The following is a 27,690-nucleotide window of genomic DNA, read 5'->3' on the forward strand; positions in this document are numbered from 1 at the left end:
TTGCACCACACACACTGGTTTATTCCTAACTTCCCTCCAGGTCGTATTTGCTGCTGGTTAGACCACGCCCAGTTGTCAGAAATGCTTTATGATATACAGTGTAATATAATGTGTATATGATATATGTAATGTATATAATATGACATGGTGTCTCCTGTAGTTCTGAAACCATGGCATCTGAAGACGAGGAGTACGATGATGTGACTGTCAGTCAGATGCTGTCACCGAAAAAGCACGAGATGGACGCCACTCAGATCCTCAACAACCTCCTGAAGGAGTACGATAAGAAACTCCGCCCTGACATCGGAGGTGAGTGGACTTCACTAAATCTTGCTTTCTCTGAAGGTACGGCTTGTTTTCAGAGGGTTTCCTGGTATCTGCTCCTGGTGAATAGTTCCCCATTTGCTTTCTCAGAAGTGTTGTAGGGGAGACCGGGGTCAGTTGTTATTGAAATGTTATTGAAAGCACTCATCGTGTTCATGCTAACAAGTCACTCTTGTGTCCAGCATTCTCTTTAGTCCAGAAAAAAAATCTTAACACTAACTAGTAAAACACAGATTAAATAACATGCTAATCAGCGTGAAAACCTTTTGATTCGATGACTAGAACATGTGGAGGGCGTGGCTTCATTGTCTTTCGTTCTTTAGGAAGGAAGCTAAAATTCCTTTCGTCCAATGGAGCCAGAGTCTGTGCAGTAGACTTTCTACTGCTACCTGGAGACGACAGCCGAAGTCAGGTACAGCTAGCCATTTGGTAGGCCCCGCCCCTTCTCTAAATACCAAGGTCTAGCACGTCACCAAGGCTGTCAATCATTTCATTCCTGATTGTAGCCACGCCTTCTTACAATGTAATCAAATAATGTTTTAAAAACAGGAGGAAAAAATGAACATAACTGTTCGAATTCGACACTGTAGATGGAAAGACAGATTAGATGAGAAACGTCACACTGAAAAAAAGGGTTAATTTGTCATTGAAACACATGGGGATGGGCGGAGCTACATGTTATACTGCAGCTAGCCAGCAGGGGCGCCAGACCTGTCACGGCATCACTTTACAGAGATGTTAACGTTACACTGTTTGTTTTCTATAGTCATATTTTAAGCCCTCAACTTCATACCAGCTTCATTTGCAGATCAGATTAGCAACGTGAGCTAACTGTACTAGCTTCGTACACTGATCAGATACACCAACGATCGCTGCTACTTCCTTTCAAGCTTTATTCTTCTTCGGAATGCCTTTATCTTCCTTTATTATGTGCCTTAGAGTAAAAAGGAACGAGTTCAAATTGTGAGCTGAGAACTGAAGAAACGTCGGGCCACACGAGCCGTAGAAACAATCACGATCATGAGGGGTCACATTTAAGCTAGTTTGAAGAGAATTGAATAAATCTCAGGGCAAATCTCACTTGTTGTTTGGAGTGGTTGCTGAAATTGCTTTATCACTTCCTGGTGATGGATGTCGGGTCACGCTTTGTGTGTACTCAGTCCCACCTCTGAAGAATTTAACATCAATTTAACGTCATGATCATGATGTTTATCATCTAGATAGCACTTTGAATTGTCAGTTAGCATGACTGAAATAGCAGACAGCGCTAAGCTAGTTAGTCAGGTTTCAAGATGGTGGACAATATGCGATGCTTTACTGAACAAAATACAGTACCAACTTCCTCAAATGGTTTCCTTCTTGGAAATGGTGAAGATCAGAGCCTTGGGCGTTCCATCAGGTGGTGCTCAATGTTTACTGTATGGAGGCTTCACTTGGGGCATCTGGGGCAAATATGGTAGCATTATATAAGAGTTCTTTCCTTCATGAGGACAAAATTATATACGGAGTATAATAAAAATATACTTACAGGGTTTCTGACTCAAGGTTCCTTCACTCATTCAAAAAAAGGACCTCTTTTTGGCTTATTCGCTTCTTTCTACATCCAGTAAGTTGAACCCTGCAACAGGTTCCTTTTGGATGCTAAGAACCATTAAAGAACCTTCAGGAACCCTTAAAGAACCCTTCGTACAGTCGTAGTGTCCTCTCAGTGGCACTGTAGGTCTGAACCGTATCCTTGTTTCATCAACGTCCACATGGAACCTGAACAGTTCTTCCAAAGGGACAGCGAGTACGAGTACAAGTACGTGTTTTTCGGTACTCATTGATACCGATACGGAGATGGAAACGAGTAACCTTCTCAGTCTTCATCAATCAGGACCATCATGGAACGTTCCATTAACAGTGTCTTGCAAAAGTATTCATCCCCCTTGGTGTTTGTCCTGTTTTGTCTCATTACAAACTGGAATTAAAATGGATTTTTGGAGGGTTAGCACCATTTGATTTACACAACTTGCCGGCCACTTTAAAGGTAAACATCCATCCATCCATTATCCGTAGCCGCTTATCCTGTACAGGATCGCAGGCAAGCTGGAGCCTATCCCAGCTGACTACGGGCGAAAGGCGGGGTACACCCTGGACAAGTCGCCAGGTCATCACAGGGCTGACACATAGACACAGACAACCATTCACACTCACATTCACACCTATGGTCAATTTAGAGTCACCAGTTAACCTAACCTGCATGTCTTTGGACTGTGGGGGAAACCGGAGCACCCGGAGGAAACCCACGCGGACACGGGGAGAACATGCAAACTCCACACAGAAAGGCCCTCGCCGGCCACGGGGCTCGAACCCGGACCTTCTTGCTGTGAGGCGACAGCGCAAACCACTACACCACCGTGCCGCCCCAAGGTGAACATTTTTTTTAATTTATTGTGACATAAACAATAATTAACATGAAAAAACAGAAATCTGGAGTGTGCATATGTATTCACCCCCTTTCGTATGAAACCCCTGAATAAGAACTGGTCCAACCAATTCACTTCATAAGTCACATAATTAGTTGATAATTAGTTCTTGAAGGTGAACGTGAGCTTACTCACGGCAGTGAAGTCACCTTCCAGCCAGTGTAGTGTTCATCAGTAGTGTTAGCGAATGCTAAAAAAGTGGTCAAGCCAGTGCTGTCTATCAAGAGCAAGTATTACAGGCTAACAACTGAGAAACTAAGATTTCTGTCTCCAGACTCTTCTTCCACGCTGCACGCTCACTCCAGTATTTTTCACTCAGACTTAATATTCATTTCCCTGTGGAATTTACTGAGTTACTTTTAAAATCAACATCGACGGCTACACACAACGGAGACAAACAACCTGGCAGCCAAAACTCTCTCAAAATCTTCTGTATTTAATGAAGCAAACCTGGCAGCCATGTTCGTTTACAAATTGTCACAGTCGCTCGCTAGTGTGGAAATTTTACGTCTCCGACGTGTGACGTCATGTTGTCTTGACAACCATGCAGTATTGTAAACCATATTCAACGCTCATTCTCCATTGGGTAGAGTGACGTAATACACGTAGGATAAGTGATACGCTAACAATATTGCATGCGATCAAACCAAATGAATGAAATCCACTAGAAGGGAATAGAACACATTTTTATTTCATGGAAAAAACGTGTCCTGTGTGGATAATAATTCCTGATATTTGCGAATGATGACTTCACTCCGATGACTTCACTCCCAGTGTTTTCCCGGTTTTCAAAATGGCAAACCGGTTAAAAATTAACATTCTTTTCATTAACTTGTATTTTTTTGTGTGTGTGTCGGTGTCCATATAATATAAAGAACATTACACAGCGGTGCCAAGATATGAAGTTTATGAAGTGAAGCTTCACTCACTCGTGATATACAACCCCGATTCCAAAAAAGTTGGGACAAAGTACAAATTGTAAATAAAAACGGAATGCAATAATTTACAAATCTCAAAAACTGATATTGTATTCACAATAGAACATAGACAACATATCAAATGTCGAAAGTGAGACATTTTGAAATTTCATGCCAAATATTGGCTCATTTGAAATTTCATGACAGCAACACATCTCAAAAAAGTTGGGACAGGGGCAATAAGAGGCTGGAAAAGTTAAAGGTACAAAAAAGGAACAGCTGGAGGACCAAATTGCAACTCATTAGGCCAATTGGCAATAGGTCATTAACATGACTGGGTATAAAAAGAGCATCTTGGAGTGGCAGCGGCTCTCAGAAGTAAAGATGGGAAGAGGATCACCAATCCCCCTAATTCTGCACCGACAAATAGTGGAGCAATATCAGAAAGGAGTTCGACAGTGTAAAATTGCTGAGAGTTTGAACATATCATCATCTACAGTGCATAATATCATCAAAAGATTCAGAGAATCTGGAAGAATCTCTGTGCGTAAGGGTCAAGGCCGGAAAACCATACTGGGTGCCCGTGATCTTCGGGCCCTTAGACGGCACCGCATCACATACAGGCATGCTTCTGTATTGGAAATCACAAAATGGGCTCAGGAATATTTCCAGAGAACATTATCTGTGAACACAATTCACCGTGTCATCCGCCGTTGCCAGCTAAAACTCTATAGTTCAAAGAAGAAGCCGTATCTAAACATGATCCAGAAGCGCAGACGTCTTCTCTGGGCCAAGGCTCATTTAAAATGGACTGTGGCAAAGTGGAAAACTGTTCTGTGGTCAGACAAATCAAAATTTGAAGTTCTTTATGGAAATCAGGGACGCCGTGTCATTCGGACTAAAGAGGAGAAGGACGACCCGAGTTGTTATCAGCGCTCAGTTCAGAAGCCTGCATCTCTGATGGTATGGGGTTGCATTAGTGCGTGTGGCATGGGCAGCTTACACATCTGGAAAGACACCATCAATGCTGAAAGGTATATCCAGGTTCTAGAGCAACATATGCTCCATCCAGACGACGTCTCTTTCAGGGAAGACCTTGCGTTTTCCAACATGACAATGCCAAACCACATACTGCATCAATTACAGCATCATGGCTGCGTAGAAGAAGGGTCCGGGTACTGAACTGGCCAGCCTGCAGTCCAGATCTTTCACCCACAGAAAACATTTGGCGCATCATAAAACGGAAGATACGACAAAAAAGACCTAAGACAGTTGAGCAACTAGAATCCTCCATTAGACAAGAATGGGTTAACATTCCTATCCCTAAACTTGAGCAACTTGTCTCCTCAGTCCCCAGACGTTTACAGACTGTTGTAAAGAGAAAAGGGGATGTCTCACAGTGGGAAACATGGCCTTGTCCCAACTTTTTTGAGATGTGTTGTTGTCATGAAATTTAAAAATCACCTCATTTTTCTCTTTAAATGATACATTTTCTCAGTTTAAACATTTGATATGTCATCTATGTTCTATTCTGAATAAAATATGGAATTTTGAAACTTCCACATCATTGCATTCCGTTTTTATTTACAATTTGTACTTTGTCCCAACTTTTTTGGAATCGGGGTTGTATGTGCTCAAAACTCGAAGGTAAAGTTTATCTTCACGCAACCATGTAATATCTATCTATCTATCTATCTATCTATCTATCTATCTATCTATCTATCTATCTATCTATCTATCTATCTATCTATCTATCTACTCTCGAGTTCCAAATAACCGTGCATGCACGGCTATTTATTTTTGCGAAAAATTCCCGCCTGCACGGTCTTATTTGGGCCTGCACGCTTATTCTATTTGTCAATACAAGCACGTGTCACGAATGAGCGAAAATAACGCCTGAACACAGACGACTCACTACGCACATGCGCAGACACAACGAAGCACCGCCGATGCACCAACAACACTGCCGGTGGTAAACAACAGTAATAAAGCATTAAGATATAGCCTTTTTCCTTAAGTCATATTGTATTAATTGGAATTAAGAGGCGTTTGTATCTATTGGCTGATCATCCCTTCATATTCTAATTGTGATATTGTTGAAGAATCGGATGAAGACTTAACGGTTCATGCTCTTTCACCTGCTGGATTCAAATGGTGCAATAAAGTCTTCCTCTGCCTCTGTAATAGAATTTTGACATTTTTAAATTAGAATTTTGATGTTTTAAGACCTTAAATAAAGGTAAATTGAAGCAATTTGCATACTTGAGTTTCTCAAGCAAAAGTACTAGTATCCAGATATTCTTTTTGTTTTAGATAAAAAGAACACGAACAAGAAATTTTGACAGCCATGATATGATTTGTCTGTTTACTGAATTGATATTTGGTCTCCAAGATCTGTTCAGCATAATTTTCTAGACTACAAGTGTGCTTATCGCTTATTATATTTGTCCTAATGTGCCATCCTATACTCTTATTCCCAACTGCACTATTATTCGAAACTCGAGAATTTTCCGGCCTGCATGCTTATTTCCACCCTACACTCTTATTAATTTTTGCCCATTTTGCCGCCCTACACTCTTATTCCCAACTGCGCTATTATTCGGAACTCGAGAGTATCTATCTATCTATCTATCTATCTATCTATCTATCTATCTATCTATCTATCTATCTATCTATCTATACTATTAAAGGAAGTCTCTTGGTCTGTCTGTCTGTTCACCTGTGTATATTGACATGGCTGGACGCACATACTTCATACTTTGCACGTGGATTGGTGACACCCCAGAGGGGCCTAAGACAACATTTTTGATTTTCCAAAACATGGGATTAGCGCTAATCCAAGACACTATCATTTGCCGTAGGCTACATGCTCACGCTAACACACTGCGTGCAGCCTCGGTGGTGAATCCCCTCCCCCACCCGCCTGAGAGTTTTGATTGTACAGGACCTCGCAATTAGCATTCCTTGCTGGAGAATTCCTCTAGGAATTTGAGGAGACGCGGGGAGTGATTTAGCCCCTGTGAAGAGAGGCTAAACACACTTTTATCACATGCACTTTTATTCCTCACGGTGCCGTAGTTAAAGTGTGTTGAATAACTCTGTAGACGTCATGAGTCATGGGTTTGGTTTCTCAGCGTGATGGAGAGGAGAACCTGGAAAACTCCAAGATGTCCGAGAAGCTCTGGGTCACTGATGGTTTAGTTCAGGACTCGTTTGTTGTATTTAATTTAAATAAAACCTCAAACATCTTACATTTAATTAAAATGCCACCACTCTAAACCTAAAACAGTGCATCATGAATAAAACTCCGTGGTTGTGGTGCTGTTCTGGGAACATAATCAACGACGCGGTGGTGTGATGAAGCAGAGCCACATGGAAGTTGATTAGTTTTCCATCATAGCAGGTTTCCGTATTAGAAATTTAACTCATTACTAAATCAGTACGTCACACTTATTAAAAAATCAATTTATAGTGGAAAAGTTTTTTTTTTGCTTTTTTTGTTCTCAAGACGAAAAATTTGCTTTTTAGCTTTTGCTTTGTTCTTCTGTCCTGAAGATGTGGGAAAACTACACACAGTTCCAGCTTTAGCTCTGACACTGGAGACTCCTTCCTGGGATTTTACACCAACAGGTTTCTCCTTCCAGAAATCCTCACAACATCAACAGTTATTTTAATGTGTTTATAAAGTTATAAAGTGAGACTCTGAATCAAACACGCCGTGTGTTTTGGGTGATTTGTTTGTTTTTGTTTATTAGATTTTTTTATACACTCACCGGCCACTTTAAAGGGAACTCGTGGTTGAGTGTAACGCTACGTTCACACTGCAAGGCTTAATGCTCAATTCCGATTTTTTTGTGAAATCCGATTTTTTTGTGAGGTCGTTCACATTAACAAATATATGCGACTTGTATGTGATCCTCAGTATGAACGAAAAGCGACCTAAAAGTGTTCGGCATGCGCATTGCAGGATACGACGACGTCGCACGCAGTGAGCATGGTCAGTGTTTACGGAAGTAAAACCGCCCGGTTGCGGTATGACTCATCCAATCTAGCTTGAATAGCTGCATCCCCCCAAATGGAAATCAGCTCCCTAACCTCTGCGTCCTTCCATTCAGAAGATTCAGAACCTTCACAGCCCGAAGCATCCCTCGCATTGATGTCATGCGCAGGGGCGCAGATACGTTTTTTGAACTGGGGGGGACAAAAAACTGGGGGGGGGGGGGGGACAAAGCTGCCAGCAAACCAACCCCGATATGCCTGTCAAACTTGTTGTTAGTAACCATAGCAACCAAGCTCGAGCTCGCAACCTGTGCAGTCTGCGCAGCTCAACCAACCGAATATCAGTCTTTGTTTTATGTGAGTTGTTGCAACTCTGTATACACTGCTGTGCACCTCAATAAACCGAATGGTAATTAGTCTTTTGATTTTTCCGTGAGGTTTGCCTTATGCAAAGAAAGACAGCATAGACGTTTTTTCCTCCCTATAAGTGGGGGGGACCGAGCGAGGTGAATTTAAATATGACTCGTCCCACCCTCTATCTGCGCCCGTGATTATGCGCCATGTTGTTGTAACTTTTTTGAGAGACCCGCCGCCTACTTCAGCGCAGAATAGTGACGTTTGTGGCTTGTTGATGACGTGTAAGTCGGATGAATGCGACCTGGCGGTTCAGACTGAAGTCGCATATGAAAAGAGCGGATAGGGATCGGAATTAGCACCACATATCCAAACGGCCTGGGTCGGATTTGAAAAAATCGGATCTGTGTCGTTCATATTGTCAATAAAAGATCGGATACAGGTCACATATGGGCGAAAAGATCGGATTTGAGTCACTTCAGCCTGCAGTGTGAACGTAGCCTAAGCTCCCTGTTCTTGGCTGCAGGAGTGGAACCCGATGTGTTCTTCTGTGTTCTGTCGCATGCTGAGATGCTTTTCTGCTCACCACGGTTGTAAAGAGTGATTATATGAGTTACTATATCCTTCCAATTTTCCTCCGACCCTTTTTTATCAACAAGGCGTTTGTTTCCACCCACAGAACTGTCGCTCACTCACTCAGTGTTTTTTGTTTTCTGCACCATTCTGTGTAAACTCTAGAGACTGTTGTGTGTGAAAACCCCAGGAGATCAGCAGCTTCTGAAACACTCAAACCAGTCCATCTGACTCAAACCAACACCCATACCACAGTGACAGAAGGGAAATAAATAATTGAGCTGATTTTTAATTGATTCATTTATTATTATTATTATTATTATTATTATTATTATTATTATTATTATTATTATTATTATTATTATTAATGATCTAATCACTTGATTTCTACACACACTTGGTAAAGGTCTGTTTAACTTTTTACACCAAAACAACAAATGAAATAATTTGATGAAGACGTCGTTCAGCTTCTTTGGTTCCTTTAGTGAAGTTCAAATGAAGCAGAAATTCTGAATTTTACTCCGAATTAATTTTAACATCAGCAGAACTGTTTCTGTTCTCAAAAAACATCCAGGAAGGAGCTGAGATCCTTCAACATGAACAAGTTTCAGTTCCTTCGATGATCCTGAGTCGTCTACTCGAGTACACTGTGGGGAAACACAAGGCTTTCTAATCAACTCCATACAACTGGGTTCTCTCTCTCTCTCTCTCTCTCTCTCTCTCTCTCTCTCTCCCCCCTCCCCTCTCTCTCTCTCTCTCTCTCTCTCCCCCCCCTCCCCCTCTCTCTCACTCTCTCTCTCTGTCTACCCCCTCCCCCTCTCTCTCACTCTCTCTCTCATCTCTCTACCCCTCTCTCTCTCTATCTCACACTCTCTCTCTCTCCCCCCTCCCCTCTCTCTCTCTCTCTCTCCCCCCCTCCCCCTCTCTCTCACTCTCTCGTCTCTCTACCCCTCTCTCTCTATCTCACACTCTCTCTCTACCCCCTCCCCCCCTCTCTCTCTCTACCCCCTCCCCCTCTCTCTACCCCCTCCCCTCTCTCTCTCTCCCCCCTCCCCTCTCTCTCACTCTCTCTCTCGTCTCTCTACCCCCTCTCTCTCTATCTCACACTCTCTCTCTCTCTACCCCCTCTCTATCTCACTCTCTCTCTCGTCTCTCTACCCCCTCTCTCTCTATATCTCACTCTCTCTACCCCCTCCCCCTCTCTCTCACTCTCTTGTCTCTCTACCCCCTCTCTCTCTCTATCTCACTCTCTCTACCCCCTCCCCCTCTCTCTCACTCTCTCGTCTCTCTACCCCCTCTCTCTCTATTTCACTCTCTCTACCCCCTCTCTCTCTATCTCACACTCTCTCTCATCTCTCTACCCCGTCCCCCACCCCATCTCTCTCTCTTTCTCATCCCTCTATCCCCCTCTCTCTCCCCATCTCTCTCTCTCATCTCTCTACCCCCTCTCTCTCTCTATCTCACACTCTCTCTCTCTCCCCCTCCCCCTCTCTCTCACTCTCTCTCTTGTCTCTCTACCCCTCTCTCTCTATCTCACACTCTCTCTCTACCCCTCCCTCTCTCTCTCTCTCTCTCTCTACCCCCTCCCCCCCCTCTCTCTCCCCCTCCCCTCTCTCTCACTCTCTCTCTCGTCTCTCTACCCCCTCTCTCTCTATCTCACACTCTCTCTCTCTACCCCCTCTCTCTCTATCTCACTCTCTCTCTCGTCTCTCTACCCCCTCTCTCTCTATCTCACACTCTCTCTCGTCTCTCTACCCCCTCTCTCTCTATCTCACACTCTCTCTCTCTCTACCCCCTCTCTCTCTATCTCACACTCTCTCTCGTCTCTCTACCCACTCTCTCTCTATCTCACTCTCTCTACCCCTCCCCCTCTCTCTCACTCTCTCGTCTCTCTACCCCCTCTCTCTCTATCTCACTCTCTCTCCCCCCTCCCCCTCTCTCTCACTCTCTCGTCTCTCTACCCCCTCTCTCTCTATCTCACACTCTCTTTCGTCTCTCTACCCCCTCTCTCTCTATTTCACTCTCTCTACCCCCTCTCTCTCTATTTCACTCTCTCTACCCCCTCTCTCTCTATCTCACACTCTCTCTCATCTCTCTACCCCGTCCCCCACCCCATCTCTCTCTCTTTCTCATCCCTCTATCCCCCTCTCTCTCCCCATCTCTCTCTCTCTTCTCTCTACCCCTCCCCCTCTCTCTCACACTCTCTCTCTCGTCTCTCTACCCCCTTCCCCCACCCCCTCCCCATCATTCTCTCTCTCTCTCTCATCCCTCTTTCCCCCTCTCTCTCCATCTCTCTCTCTCTCTCTCTCTCTCTCTCTCTCTACCCCTCTCGTCTCTCTACCCCCTCACTATCTCTCATCTCTCTCTCTTGTCTCTCCGCCATCTCTCTCTACCCCTCTCTCTACCCCATCTCTCTCTCTTTCTCTCTCTCTTATCTGTCTCCCCCTCTGTCTTTCCCCATCTCTCTCTCTACCCCTCTCTCATCTCTCTTCCTCTCTCTCTCTCTCCCCATCTCTCTCTCTCTCTCGTCTCTCTAAGGTTAAAATAGACTTTCATTATAATGAGGCGTGGCACTGCTTTTAGTCATGTCATATTTGTAACGTAGTTGAGTCACGCGTGCAGAATAAACGCCTCACGGTTTCAAAACCGAATTTCTGTTAGTGGTTAGCGGTTTCTGAACGCTCTTCGTCGCTCATTTCTCAAATAACTCTTGTTTGAATGACTCTTGTTTGTCTTTTGGCTTTTTTTATTCCATTTTGATTTCCAATTTTTTTGTTTTGTTTTTTGCAACATTGAAAGCCGGCGCCTTGGAAAGAAAGTCTGTAATCGCCCACGGGAAAATTACGGGAAAATTCTGCCAGCCAAGGAACCAATCAAACTGCACGATTTTACCGGAAGTAGTTCGTCCAATATAATTAAAAAGTCATGAATTTGTGAGGAAAAAAAATCATAAAGACACAAATTTATGAAAAAATCGATGTGTGCGGGGGTATTTTTATTTTTTTTGGTCACTGAATCAGATCACTTCACTTTGCAAAATCAGATTAAGGTCATCACACGACAGACATCACACAGATGAGTCGAGAGTTAAAGGAAATACGGTGCTTCCTCTTTGATGGTACAAAATAAATGAATAAAGTGCGAAGAGATTTTCACCTGCATTTCCCAGAATGCACTGCAGCCAGGAAGCTGGGAAATACCTGATGTTTTCGGAGATATTTTTCTTGTGCATTTGTCACTTTTTAATCTCGGAATTTATGAGTTTTGTTCCTGCACATTGATGCCTTTATAATCTCTGAGAATATCTGGTTTTGTTTTGTTGCTTTTTTCTCATAAATTTACGACTTTAATCTCGGATATTTTGAGTTTTATTCTCGGAACTTTACTCCTCCGTCAGCTCTGTATTTTTTTTCTTCTTCTACCGGTACAATGCCCCTAATACGCTCTTGTATAACAGTAATCCTGTTATTGTTGATTATTTTGTTATCACATCGTGACACGCACAGTGTTTTATTCCTTACATTTTGTATTTGGGACATTTTCCGACACGTCTCACTGGGTTTAATCAGCATTCAATCGAGCTTCTGTTCCATATCTGACACCATATGTCCACTAAATTTTCCACAAAACTTTCAAAGTGAGCCGAAATTACTCTCCATTACCTTGGCAAAACCGTTTCTCCCAGACGCCTGATTAACGACGCCGGTCACGCGCCTGTTTTTATTACCTCCAGCGCAATATTGCGAGAGCAGCAGCCATGAAATAAAAAAACAACAAATCTTTTAAAACGCCAGCCTGTTAGCGTGTGCACTTAGCTCCAATGCGCACTGAGCAACAACAAACAGCGCCACAAATGAATGCTGAAGACGCTCGTTTGATTCTAACAGCTGAAAGTCAGTAATGAGAGGTGCATTAGGCTCAGAGCAGCTGAGCAGACTGAGGGTTAATGCACGAGAAAAAAAAAGAGAGACAGAAAGAGACTAATAAACAAACAAAGCTGATCTGAATATGTCGAGGCCCCGGGTCCTCCGAGTCGTGGGTCACAGATGGACAAAAAAATGGCTCATATCCCCTCGTTCACCTAAATCTACAGCGTACACAGCGCCGCTGGTTTACTGCTATTCCATCAAATTTATCCACGCTCACAATTGACATTAATTACATTTTAAGCATACAGTTTGCTTTCAGGGAGAAATGCATCTGCCATGCAGTTAACGCAAATCAAATCCAGGCTTCTAGAGAGCATGAAGAGAAACTGGTGAGATACGTTCATTTCCTGAGACACATTAACACACGTGAGGTCGTTCAGGGGTCAGCGCTAAAAGTCGCGTACGCACTTGACGTATTATTGTCTATTCCTGAGGATCGCCTGTGCACCTGCTCACTGATCAGCTGGATTTTTGTATCCACTGAAGCATCAGATTCCTGTTCTTGCTTCTTCACGCATCTTCATCCACGTCAATGCTTCAGCTCTGAGATGGTTTTCTGCTCCGCTCAGGTGTACAGAGTGATTATTTGAGTGACTCTTGCGTTCCTGTCAGCTCTAGTCATTCTCCTCTGACCTTTCTGATTACAACAGGAGTCATTTATTCACGGAAGTGAATCACTCATGAGTCATTTAATCATGTAAGTCAAATACAACAGGAGTCATTTATTAATGTAAGTGAATCATCTGAAGTCATTTATTAATGTAAATGAATCATTCTATGAGTCATCTATTAATGTAAGTGAATCACTTTGTGAGTCATTTAACAATCTAAGTCAATTACAACAGGAGTCATTTATTCTTCTTCTTCTGGCTGCTCCTGATCAGCGGATCTTTCGTCTCCATTGCTCCCTGTCTTCTGCATCCTTCTCTACCACACCTGCCACTTTCATGTCCTCTCTCACCACATCCATGTATCTCCTCTTTGGCCTTCCTCGTTTCCGTTTGCCTGGCAGCTCCATCCTCAGCATTCTCCTTCCAACATGCTCTGCATCTCTTCTCAGGATGTGCCCGTACCATCTCAGTCTCATCTCTCTTAGCTTCATTCCCAAGCTCTCCACATGTGCTGTCCCTCTGATGTGCTCGTTCCTTATCCTGTCCAACCTCCCATCGCAAACCTTAACATCCTCAACTCCGCCACCTCCAACTTTGCCTCCTGTCTCTTCGTTAAGGGTACGGTCTCCAATCCATACATCACAGCTGGTCTCACTACTGTCTTATACATCTTACCTTTCACTTCTGCTGGGACTTTCCTATCACAAATGACTCCCGAAATCCTTCTCCAACTGCTCCACCCTGCCTGCACTCTCTTTCTCACCTCACTATCGCAGCCCCCATTTTCCTGCACAGTTGACCCCAGGTACTTGACTTCACTAACGTTCTTTACGTCTGCTCCTTGCATCTTCTCTACACTCTCATCCCCATTCTCATTGATGCACATGTATTCTGTTTTGCTCCTGCTCACCTTCATTCCTCTTCGTTCCAATGCATCCCTCCATCTCTCCAAACCCAACTCAACCTCCTTTCTACTTTCATCACATATCACAATATCATCCGCAAACATCATGTTCCATGGTGACTCTTGCCTCACTTCGTCTGTCAAGCTATCCATCACTATGGCAAACAAGAAAGGACTCAAAGCAGATCCTTGATTTTGTTCCTTGTCTTCAAAGTCCTGTGTTTCTATGTTTGCACCATAGAGTGGCAATTTTAATTTCACTGTATACATTTACAGTGACAATAAAGGCAGTTAATTAATTAATTCATTCATTTTCACACAGGTTTATGACTGAAATTTCCCTAGTCAAAAGAGATGGGCGGCACGGTGGTGTAGTGGTTAGCGCTGTCGCCTCACAGCAAGAAGGTCCGGGTTCGAGCCCCGGGGCCGGCGAGGGCCTTTCTGTGCGGAGTTTGCATGTTCTCCCCGTGTCCGCGTGGGTTTCCTCCGGGTGCTCCGGTTTCCCCCACAGTCCAAAGACATGCAGGTTAGGTTAACTGGTGACTCTAAATTGACTGTAGGTGTGAATGTGAGTGTGAATGGTTGTCTGTGTCTATGTGTCAGCCCTGTGATGACCTGGCGACTTGTCCAGGGTGTACCCCGCCTTTCGCCCGTAGTCAGCTGGGATAGGCTCCAGCTTGCCTGCGACCCTGTAGAACAGGATAAAGCAGCTACAGATAATGAGATGAGATGAGACTTCAAAAGTTTATATTTTGCATTGGTGTTGAAATAAAATAACTGAAAAAATTCTTAATTTATTAAATTGTGAGATTTATTTTTTCTTATTCGTGGGTTGATAAAGCGCTTACATCTATACAGTATCCTATATTATATATATACATACAGTATCCTATAATCTAAATTATTAAATATATATATATATATAATTGAATTTATTTTTATTTCGAACATGTATAAAAAAGTATGTAACTATTTATACATACAAAAGAAAGAAAACAAGAAATTGACAAAAAAAATAAAATAACATAAAGAGCTAAGACATTACAAAACACCGCACACTGTTCGAAAAAGGAGTGGGAAGAAGTACAATACTATATTACTATTACTATACTATACTAATCTATATATATACTAAGTAACTTTAAAAACGCACAATGGAATTCAACACGATATCACTTTAGATCCATGCGTATATTTGAAATTTATGATATTGTATGTAATGCACACACATCTTGAAACATCGATAAAGGACATTTATTGTCAAACTCAAGAATTAATTCACAATAAAAAAAATTCAAAGTGACAGTTGGTCCATGTTCGGACCGTCATGCTGGAGATTCTGGGTCTGTGTCGTCCAGGGGTCTCAGTAGCAGTGACTGAGGGTGTCAGGAATCTGTCACGGAGGTGAGCTAGCCTGATGTGCTGATCCTGAACTGGTGTCGTGACTCGAGGCTGACCAGGGCGTGGACGATCCCCGGTGCTCCCTGTCTGTCTGTAACGCTGACTCAAACGGGAAATGGTCGAATGATGAACACCGAAGTGCCGGGCGACCTCTGTCTGTGTACTTCCGGCACGCAACATCCTGATGGCCTGTTCACGTTGATTTTGGCTTAGGCGTGGCATCTTCAATAATGACAATTTTCCCATCATTTCCCCCGGGGATTTATAGGCAAGATTGTGTGTGTACAGTGTATGCAAAATTTGTTTGAAAATGAAAGCCTGTCCATGTCATTGACTACCCGAGTCACATTGTACGTTATTGAGTACAACTCCCTTAAATTCTGATTTGAGCACAGATTTGGAACTTATTCGGGCGGAACGAAGTTATTTTTCCATTGTGATATATTTCTTTTCTTCTTGAGATAAACTCAGCACGAATTCAGCAAGTTTTATCAATGTGCGTTTTTAAAGTTACTTAGTGTATTTAATAATCTTTTACACACACACACACACACACACACACTCCCAGCTCATGCTAAACTTATTTTTATTTTTTAATTATTTCTGCAACCATGACAGAAATCTCCCAGTGTTCCGCCATGTTTGTTTTACTCTCCACTCTCGCAGGCTTTGCTGACTGAAGGACAGCCGGCTGAGTGTATTATACTGTATTTATTAAATGTGTACCATGAGCCAAGCGTTATGGTTATAAGCGAACCGAGCTGTCAATGAGCTTTAATTAGCTCTGAAAGTTGGGGAAATTGTCAGGATGCGTTAGAGCCGTATGTGTGTGCTGCTGCTTTGAAGAAAATCACTTCACTTGTGGTTGGAATTAATTAGAATTTTGACCTTAAGAAAAACAAACCATCAAACTTTGGGTAAAACTCTGAAACATGACGGGAAGCTCGGTTCTTTCGAGAGTAAAATAGTCAGTTATTTACAGTTAGCACCCTGATGCTGATTATTTTCCTCTAACAGCACGAGCTGAAGTGTTCTATTATTTTCTTACACCAAAGAAAAATTTCCCAACAATTACACTGTTTTTGTTGATTAAAGAATGAAACATGATATATTTTTATCCAGTTATAGTTTCATTTAATGTTGTGGAACGTTCAGGAACCAAGTCGGTAAACAGTCGTTCACAGAGCATTTTTTAACATAGTTACTGGGAGACCAAATGGTCTCCCAGTGGCCAGATTTGGTCTCCTAGTCAATGCCAAACCAGCTTCACCGGGAGACCAAATTTTAAACCAAGTTATGTCTTATCATTTGGTTCAATCAGTTGCAGTTAATTAACCAAGTGCCATGTAAGTATACATTTAACAAGGAAAACTTGGCACTGCATTAACTATGTTGATATTATGCTGGCTGAAACGAGGATTCGTAATGCGGCAATTTGCATCACAGAATATGCCGCAGCGGTGCAGCCGCATGGACTCTGGGGCCCGTGATTGTATTGCCCAGACCAGTTGGTCTCCTAGTGGAAAATCCTTAAAAAATGCTCTGGTCGTTCACTCACCAGCCTTAGAAAGTTAACGAGTCAAAAAAAAAAAAAAAACCAGCATGTGATGTCAGCAAGAAACGGTAAAGAAGCATAAACTCAGGAAACAAAGCTCCAGCTTCACCTCTGACACTGGAGACTCCTCACAGAAATATGAAATAAGCATCTCATCAAAATATCAAAATATGTTGCATCCGCGGGCGGCACGGTGGTGTAGTGGTTAGCGCTGTCGCCTCACAGCAAGAAGGTCCTGGGTTCGAGCCCCGGGGCCGGCGAGAGCCTTTCTGTGTGGAGTTTGCATGTTCTCCCCGTGTCCGCATGGGTTTCCTCCGGGTGCTCCGGTTTCCCCCACAGTCCAAAGACATGCAGGTTAGGTTAACTGGTGACTCTAAATTGAGCGTAGGTGTGAATGTGAGTGTGAATGGTTGTCTGTGTCTATGTGTCAGCCCTGTGATGACCTGGCGACTTGTCCAGGGTGTACCCCGCCTTTCGCCCGTAGTCAGCTGGGATAGGCTCCAGCTTGCCTGCGACCCTGTAGAAGGATAAAGCGGCTACAGATAATGAATGAATGAATGAATGAATGTTGCATCCGCTGAATGACTTGTTACTATAGATAGTTTTCACATGACGTCACAGAGTAGTCGGGGATTCCCTAGTGGCGGCCATCTTGCGGGTCAAGCTTACCGTACGGGTGACTGAGCACACATTGTAACGCACGAGTACAAAGTCTTCAAAAGAACCCAAGCAGGCTATTTAAAGCTAGCACATCTGTTGTATTCACGGCTGTCGTAATAGGTCAGATGATGACGTCAAGCGGAGCTTTTATGGAATTCCCACTGTACGGGAGCACGAAGGCGAGCAAACAAAGAAACTCAGCATACAAAGGAGAAATCTATGGCTTGCGAGAATCAACCGCAAGGATTATCAGCCTTCCAAACACAGCAAAGTCTGCTCCGATCATTTTATAAGTGGTAAGTTGTTTAAATAAACAATCAATTGTGTTTAAGTTTGTTTTTGGCGGATGCCGCCTTTTTCACGGCTGAATCGCGCAGATCTGATTTTTTTTTTTAGGGGGGGCGTTGGAGTGTCTGATTATAATTTCAAAGTAAATTCTGTATTAAAATTACTAAATAAGCAAATCCGTTACAGTCCATGAAACATAGGAAGTATAAGGATGAGATAAAAACAGTTAATCGGAAAGCTGCGCACGTTTGCGCAGCTTCGCGCAAATGTGCGCAGCTTTCCGATTAAAAACATCCACCAAAAGGCGCGCTGTTTGCATCCCTGATATTTATATGCAGTGTTGAGAGCTCTAAAATTCCAATGTTTACATACCTTGGCTGTAATTAGGACACGACTGTCACTTGTTTTTATATGGTGGACTTCACGGACCCAGCCACAGACAAAATAATTGTATGACTCCAGCGACTTGCATGCTTTGAGGTCGTCAAGTGTGTAGGCACTTTTATTATTCACGAAATAGTTCACAATATCAGGGTACGATATGGATGGCAGCCCTGCATAGTCACTTGAAAATGCATCTTTGTCCACTTCGTAGCGGTCAATTCCCCCAATCAAGGCCAGTTTGGCTGCATACCGTTGTCGTGAGATGTCGTCTAATGTATCTATATACTTCTGTTTGCTTGATTTTGCCGACATTGATCTTTATTTTAGAAAACTGACTATATAACTTCATAAATTCGTCTGAGATAACATAGCCGGTAATGGCGATGGTCCGTTCTGTTTGCCCCACAAGATGGCGGCTGGAGGGCGTTCCCCGGAATGCCGTGACGTCAGTGAAAACTATGTATAGAAACAATAATGTATTAGAATGAGTTCATTAAAGTGAGATGGCATTTTGATTTCATTAAATCAGAGAAATGTAGTTCACTCTGAAACGTGGTCATTGTGATGATATATAACGTCTTTTCTTCTCGTTTTCTGTTACTGTAGTCGGTCTTTCACGTTTCATTCGCACACTCACATCTTCCATTTTTCTGTCCTGTTTCAAATATGTATCCCACAATGCCTTGTGTGAACGGGGAAAGCCCACCACGTGATGCATGTCGTAGTATCTTGAACTGGATCATGGTGAAGCAGGAAAAAATAGCGGAGAATTTAGGGCCACGTGGAGATAAATTCATTAATTGTTCTATTACATCAACTACAGACCATCAACATCATTACAGTGAGACTCAAAAATAAATCTATGCTGTAAAAGTGAGGAGAGAGTCGCCATGGGACGAGTCACCCAGTTCACGATTCAACTCGATTCGACTCACAACGTCGGGTTCACAATTTGATTTTCTCATTATAGTTTTGAAAACAAATTTAAATGAAGAAAATTTAATTACGGGCGGCACGGTGGTGTAGTTGTTAGCGCTGTCGCCTCACAGCAAGAAGGTCCGGGTTCGAGCCCCGTGGCCGGCGAGGGCCTTTCTGTGCGGAGTTTGCATGTTCTCCCCGTGTCCATGTGGGTTTCCTCCGGGTGCTCCGGTTTCCCCCACAGTCCAAAGACATGCAGGTTAGGTTAACTGGTGACTCTAAATTGACCGTAGGTGTGAATGTGAGTGTGAATGGTTGTCTGTGTCTATGTGTCAGCCCTGTGATGACCTGGCGACTTGTCCAGGGTGTACCCCGCCTTTCGCCCGTAGTCAGCTGGGATAGGATCCAGCTCGCCTGCGACCCTGTAGAACAGGATAAAGCGGCTAGAGATAATGAGATGAGATGAGAAAATTTAATTACCAATTATTTGACCATGTTTGTAAAAGTTGGAGTAAAATATTCATTTTATTAAAAATGAAAAAGTTAATCATATGTACTTATTGACTGAGTGGGAGGGCTGGACGGGAAAATATTTGGCTCGAGGTCATGCCGTACGAACCAAGCGCAGCAAGTTATGTTTGGTCATAACTCCATTAATAAGTATTCTGACCTCATATGACCTTTTTTTTTTTAATGAACATACACCATAGAAAATGATGAACAATGGTGTGCGGAAAACGAACCAATCAATTTTTATTTGATTGACAGCAAACTGTTTACACTGCAAAAACCCGGCTTACAAAAACAAGAAAAAAAGTAATAAAATTAGGAATATTTTACTTAAAATAAGCAAAATTATCTGCCAACAGAACAAGAAAATTTGACTTGGCAAGATTTTTAAAAACAAGTAAATATATCTAGCTTTAGAAACCCTACAGATGTCTTAAAACTAGTGTATTTATACTAAAAACAAGTAAAGTTGTACTACTCATTTTAACATGCTGGATACTTTGTCCCCCAACCAACAGTTTGACTATTTCATCTGGGCGTACTGGTGTGCTCTGTTTAAGTAAGTGTTTATACCAACTGAGACCGCCAAATACATCAAAACAACAAACCAATCCATTTTGTAGCCTGTTTTTGTTGCCAGATTGACAATACAACAATTCATTTAATTTAGTTATCTGTTTTGTGTTAAGAGATTAAAAGAAAGGATAAGATGCTTGAAATAAGAAATTCTGACTTTGACAAACTTGTCATGGTTAATATAACACCGATGAAATTATGATAATTCTCATTTTAAGACAGAACTTACTCATAACCAGTAATAAAATCTCAATAACAAGTTATAATACCTTATTAAGATAATTGAGGGAAAAAATGCTTAAAGTAAGTGAAATACTCTTACACAAAACCTGCCTGGAAAGGAGAATTATCTTGGCAGACAAATAACAAGCATATTTTCGCTACGTTCACACTGCAAGGCTTAATGCTCAATTCCGATTTTTTTGTGAAATCCGATTTTTTTGTGAGGTCGTTCACATTAACAAATATATGCGACTTGTATGTGATCCTCAGTATGAACGAAAAGCGACCTAAAAGTGTTCCGCATGCGCATTGCAGGATACGACGACGTCGCACGCAGTGAGCATGGCCAGTGTTTACGGAAGTAAAACTGCCCGGTTTTGGTCACGTGGTCCAAAATGGGCCTCATTAACCAATGAGATCAAATGATTTCTCTTAATAACGTTTCTATTTTTCAAGATATTTACATGGAAATTGGTAGCACATAGATGGCTGTATACTGAATACGAACTTTTAAAAATTTGTAAAAACAAATTATGCAAATTAATACTAATTAAATATCAAATATGCTAATTAGGCTAAATGTTAAATCGGTATACTCAATAAAAAAGTAAGAAAATATTATTTCTAATCCCCTCTTTGTGCTCTGTCGGCCTTTGTATTTCTCAAAAGTCAGGCCTACTAGTGTTTATATGAAAGAATATAAATTATTATTTTGATTAATATTCACAGCTTTCAAGGCGAACCTCGAAAAAACTCTCTGATCCACATCCAATAAACAATCCATGTTAACTGAACTGAAATCGACACTCGCGTTTCTGACTTCTGTTTTTTTTAAATCTCATTCCGACCACTAAGATCTCAATATTTTTCATCAAGCCAACTCCAGTTATATTCTAAAACAGTTATTTATTTACAGGAATAGGTTTGATTTGAAAAAATAAGTAGGTAAAGCTCTGAAAACTCACTTCAAAGTCTCCCGTGAATCAGAACATCAAAACTAGCAGAGGGAAAATGTTGCTGAATCCTTCATCAGAAACAGCGAGAGCGAGAGAACATCCCGATAAAAGTGATCTGATTGATATTGACGAGTAATCCAGTGGGAAACCGATCAGGAGAAAGAGAGAGAGAGAGAGAGAGAGAGAGAGAGAGAGAGAGAGAGCCTGACCGCTTTCCCGTGACTCAAAAAGAAAAGCACCGGCAGTTCCCCGACGTCCCGCGAGCAGAGTTTTTACTCTGTTGTACCGACTTCAACCTGCCGTTACTCCCAAAGCACTGAACAGATCTTAACCAGATACATTTCTTTGGAAAGCAGAGATTATAAACTTTTTAATTATAGAAAATATTCAAGAGTTGAGCAATGACAGGTTTGGAAACGTAGATGAGCGTCTGCATAGACAATTTTCACAGCACAGCCAGCGAGAGTCTGATTATTAAGTCGACACAAAAGAATTTTGATTTGAAAACAAAATAGAGTCGAGTCGGCACTCAAGTCAGTTCGGTCTTCTTCATCTGATGATGACTCGATAACAATGTTTTTTTGTTGTTTTTTTCAGAATAATGGATGGAACACTAGCACCTGGAAGAACAATCCTTTGTATATTTATTACACTGATGTTTGCTCCAGTAAACAATCCGCTGCCTTCCGCCTCTGGCACTTTTCTGTCTTCACTCGAAAGTACTTTTTTTTTTTCATTTTCTTTGACAGTTTCAGCTTGTTCAATTAGCTCAGTGTCTGATAAATCCTCTGGATAATACAATTCACTCTCACTGTGCTCAGTTGACTCACTCATTTTTCAAAGTAACAGTTCAGAGTGAAATGAAAATGGCAGAAGAAAACGAGGGAAACGGGTCCGGGGTCGCTTACAGCTTTTTCCGGACTGGATTCAAAAATCCGTACCTGCCCAGTCTCGTGACTTTACCCAGTGGTTTTATTAAGAGCGCACATTCAGGTCCATACAGGTCATACAGTATGATAACAAATAATATTTTCTTAATAAACTTTTATGTACATTTGTTCTCCCTCCATTTGCTTCTCTTTTCTTTATCTTTCAGCAGTCTGTAAACAGAGATCGAGCTCCGATTTCTTGTTAAATCTATTTGTACACAATCACACAGTCGCGCTTTCACACTTTAGATCTGTTTTTGCAGCATTAGAGCTGTGTTACTTCTGCCTACAGTGAAGTCACATGTATTCCCATTATTGTATTTTATATAGCCCGCCCTCTGCTGTCTAAACAAGGTAATTGCTGCAAGGAACAACTAAGAGATAACACAGCCTGATAATAATAATTCACTTTTTATTTCACTGATTTGAATCGTCATAAATTTGCATCACAATTTATCATTGGACAATATATCATTACATGTCCAGTAGAGAGATTTGGATTAAAAGTCTAAAATACATTGCAATAATAATCAGCCTTTTTAGAAAAAAAAAAGTAGCATTGTTGTTGATGGTAATTATACAGTCAGATAAAAACTTACGACAGATGTGATCCAGTGTTCTGTCCATGATCTAAGCATTACAGGAGTGTTTCTTACAAGCGGTTACATGTCTGTGTGAGATTTTTACACAACTCTGTGATCAAACAGGGTCTAAAGTGTGTCACTATTGATTTCTTCACATGTACAGCAATAAACAGCATGGGCAGATGGATAAGTCTGAAAACGGTGTTGGCATAGAGACGAGAGAGAGAGACAGACACAGAGAGAGAGAGAGAGAGAGAGAGGGGGTAGAGAGACGAGAGGGAGAGGCAGAGAGAGACAGACACAGAGAGAGAGGGGGTAGAGAGAGATATATAGAGAGACGAGAGAGAGAGACAGACAGACACAGAGAGAGAGAGAGGGGGTAGAGAAACGAGAGAGAGAGAGAGGCAGAGAGAGACAGACACAGAGAGAGAGAGGGGGTAGAGAGAGAGATATAGAGAGACGAGAGAGAGACAGACAGAGAGAGAGGGGGTAGAGAGACGAGAGAGAGAGAGAGAGACAGACACAGAGAGAGAGGGGGTTGAGAGAGAGATATAGAGAGACGAGAGAGAGACAGACAGAGAGAGAAAGGGGGTAGAGAGAGAGATATAGAGAGACGAGAGAGAGAGACAGAGAGAGAGGGGGTAGAGAGACGAGAGAGAGAGAGAGAGAGACAGACACAGAGAGAGAGAGGGGGTAGAGAGAGAGAGACAGACACAGAGAGAGAGAGGGGGTAGAGAGATGAGAGAGAGAGAGGCAGAGAGAGACAGACAGAGAGAGAGAGAGGGGGTAGAGAGAGAGATATAGAGAGATGAGAGAGAGAGACAGACACAGAGAGAGCGAGAGGGGGTAGAGAGAGAGATATAGAGAGACGAGAGAGAGAGACAGACAGAGAGAGAGGGGGTAGAGAGACGAGAGAGAGAGACAGAGAGAGACACAGAGAGAGAGAGAGAGAGAGGGGTAGAGAGACAAGAGAGAGAGAGAGGCAGAGAGAGACAGACACAGAGAGAGAGAGAGGGGTAGAGAGACAAGAGAGAGAGAGGCAGAGAGAGACAGACACAGAGAGCGAGAGGGGGTAGAGAGAGAGATATAGAGAGACGAGAGAGAGAGACAAACAGAGAGAGAGAGGGGTAGAGAGACGAGAGAGAGAGAGAGACAGACACAGAGAGAGAGAGAGGGAGTAGAGAGACGAGAGAGAGAGAGAGAGAGAGACAGACACAGAGAGAGAGAGAGGGGGTAGAGAGACGGGAGAGAGAGAGGCAGAGAGAGACAGACACAGAGAGAGCGAGAGGGGGTAGAGAGAGAGATATAGAGAGACGAGAGACAGACAGAGAGAGAGGGGGTAGAGAGACGAGAGAGAGAGACAGAGAGAGACACAGAGAGAGAGAGAGAGAGAGGGGTAGAGAGACAAGAAAGAGAGAGAGGCAGAGAGAGACAGACACAGAGAGAGAGAGAGGGGTAGAGAGACAAGAGAGAGAGAGGCAGAGAGAGACAGACACAGAGAGCGAGAGGGGGTAGAGAGAGAGATATAGAGAGACGAGAGAGAGACAAACAGAGAGAGAGAGGGGTAGAGAGACGAGAGAGAGAGAGAGACAGACACAGAGAGAGAGAGAGGGAGTAGAGAGACGAGAGAGAGAGAGAGAGAGACAGACACAGAGAGAGAGAGAGGGGGTAGAGAGACGGGAGAGAGAGAGGCAGAGAGAGACAGACACAGAGAGAGCGAGAGGGGGTAGAGAGAGATATATAGAGATACGAGAGACAGACAGAGAGAGAGAGGGGGTAGAGAGACGAGAGAGAGAGAGAGACAGACACAGAGAGGGAGAGGGGGTAGAGAGACGGGAGAGAGAGAGGCAGAGAGAGACAAACACAGAGAGAGCGAGAGGGGGTAGAGAGAGAGATATAGAGAGACGAGAGAGAGAGACAAACAGAGAGAGAGAGGGGGTAGAGAGACGAGAGAGAGAGACAGACACGGGGGGGTAGAGAGACGAGAGAGAGACAGAGAGAGAGAGAGGGGGTAGAGAGAGAGAAATGTAGAGAGACGAGAGAGAGAGGGGTTTTAGAAATAAAAAAAGTCAGATAATAAACGTCTTATTAACCTCGCTTGCTCGGTCTTTATGGGAAAATACCGGACCGAGGTCTTGACGGTATGGACCGAGCCGTACGACGCACTGTCAAGACCTCGAGCCGATATTTTCCCGTAAAGATCAAGCACTCGGTTAATAACAGCCATCTTCCCGTCAACTTTATCATTCTAGTTAGCTAAACATGCAAATATAATAATTTGCATATCAGTTGTGATTGGTCCAGAGCCACTGAGACTATTACAGTGACATCACAAACTGAGCTTGGGTGGAGTTTTTTTTTTAATGCAGACGTTTCTTTTTCTTTTTTTTTAATGGAAAAATGTAAATCTGACCCAAAGACTATTCAATATCATCAGAAGCCACGATTTGATCCGACAAGGATCACACAAAGCTCCGCCTCCTGCTCGCTACAGACACCTGAGTCTCTAATCAGCACCTGCAGTCGAAGACTGTTTAAAGAGCAGTTCAACGTCTCAAAGAATCGCCAAGGGTTTTTTTCTTGTAAATGTGTAATTGTAATCCCAGAAATTCTGAGTTTTTTTTTCTCAGAATATTACCCCTCCCCATCTCCGTTTTTTTAACCGCTGCACTCTTTCCAGCTGGAAATGATTTTTTTTTTGTCCTGTTACACAACTTTACAAAATCTTTTACTGTGACCTGTTTGTATCCGAGAGCAATTTTCCAATGAATAAATTTTTTTTTGTTATTAAAGATCAGCACATTATACTTTTTATAATTGGGTGTGTCTCAGAAACTGGGTACTGTGGGGGTCCCCCACTAAATATACTCAGTCAATAAACTATACGGTTTTGAATGGTGATGTTGGTTTTAATTTGAAATAAAATGATGAAAGAAATAATACAGATAAAACGAAATCTTTGATGTGAATACTCTATTCAGAATTTGGCAAAAAATTCTGCAAATTTGTGGTAAAATGGCGGCTTGATCTGGGACATGATAAACGGTCGACTGCATCTTGTTCCCTTAAAAAGGTTGTAGTCCACTGAAAAGTCTACAGTTATCACTGATTGTATTTTAAGTTGCAACTTTATACACCTAAGGATTGGTGCGCTCACAGAATAATCATAACCGTAATTAAACATCATGCAAAACATTTCATCACCGTCGTAACTCCATTTTCCGCAAACCCAAAACCAATACGATCGTGTGTTTTGATCTAAACGGAAAGCCTCAGGGTCGAGGTCACTACCTCACCAAAAGTAGTAACTTAAAATCACTACGCCGTATAAACATTTAGTTATAAGCCTAGGTCACAACCGGACGTACGATTTTTTGGCCGTGCGATTTTTGGCGTTTCCCAAATCGCTGCTTTTATTTTTTGTTCGTGGAGAAAGACGCACGTTGGCCGTAAGTTTGTCTTGCAACCTGAAAAACCGTAAGCGCCCGTAGAGTTTGTTTGACATGACAAAGAACCTCTGCGGCCAGTCTACGGCTCGAAAATCAGCACGTCACACGCGCGCCCTCCGTGCGTTTCATGCGCGCCCTCCGTGCGTTTCTTGCGTTTTTTGCACGTAGACTGGCCGTAGGAGCACGTGCGGCCGGTTGTGACCGAGGCAATAAATCTGCGTTTTGTTCTTTAAAACGAAAGCTGAAAGTTCAGTATAGAATATGTTTCTTACAGAATGTGTTACGATGGTAGCTGGTCTTGTATGAATTTCTGAGCTATAAAATGAGTCGTGGTCTATCTTTTACCGTAGCGTGTTATTTGTGTGCGGGGAAGGACACACATTAACAATTTGCATGTGTAGAATGGAATTTTCCACTCCAGCAGTTAGAAGTTGATCGCGCTTCCATTTGCGGTCTTTCTGTTACGCGGGCGATCTGTTCGGACGTTATCGCTGAAAAGGTGAGTTTTGACAGTTTTATTTTAGTCTTGCAGTATAAGGCAATAGAATGTTTCTTTTTCATCTTACTTTCATATTTCGTAGTGTTTGCGTATATTTGGCCAATATTTTGCAGCCATGGTCAATTTAGATCGAACTTTTGATAGAATCTACGGCCAGTCATTTTGCCCCGCCCCCGCCTCGCGCTCCGTAGCAGAGACCTGCGCGACCTTCAGCCGGTACTGTCGCTGTTCTTTTACCAGCGCCGTTATTCTCATCTTTCCGGTGTGTTCTTGATTTTTCCATTGTGTCCCATTTCGCCATATCAAATACCCAAAATGTATCATATTATTCATATTTAAGTGAATAATCAATTCAGTCATCATAACTTGGCATTTTTTTTTAAAGATATTTTTTTGGGCTTTTTTTTTCAGCTTTATTATTGGATAGGACAGTGTAGAGACAGGAAATGAGTGGGGGAGAGAGACAGGGAGGGATCGGGAAATGATCTCGGGTCGGAATCGAACCCGGGTCCCCGGATTTATGGTATGGCGCCTTATCCACCTAAGCCACAACGCCCCATAACTTGGCATTTTTAACCCAAGCAATCAAAAAGAGGAAATTTATTCAATATTTTCACTCCTCTGTGAAGGAGGGGCTTTAATTCTTCATGATGGAGTTATTTTATATGTAAATCAATTTT

At 42.5% G+C, this 27,690-nt stretch overlaps 1 protein-coding gene across 1 annotated transcript in view; it reads left to right on the top strand.

Annotated features, from left to right (window-relative positions):
- The first annotated feature begins 215 nt into the window (after nt 1-215).
- Nucleotides 216-27,690, top strand: part of LOC132885477 (gamma-aminobutyric acid receptor subunit gamma-3) — a 397,526-nt gene continuing 370,051 nt past the window's right edge. The window contains exon 1 of the mRNA XM_060920179.1: nt 216-309. Coding sequence (XP_060776162.1) covers nt 216-309 — 94 coding nt within the window. The remainder of the gene's footprint in view (nt 310-27,690) is intronic.

Source organism: Neoarius graeffei, chromosome 4 (genome assembly GCF_027579695.1).
Source record: "Neoarius graeffei isolate fNeoGra1 chromosome 4, fNeoGra1.pri, whole genome shotgun sequence".
Classification (NCBI taxonomy): domain Eukaryota; kingdom Metazoa; phylum Chordata; class Actinopteri; order Siluriformes; family Ariidae; genus Neoarius; species Neoarius graeffei.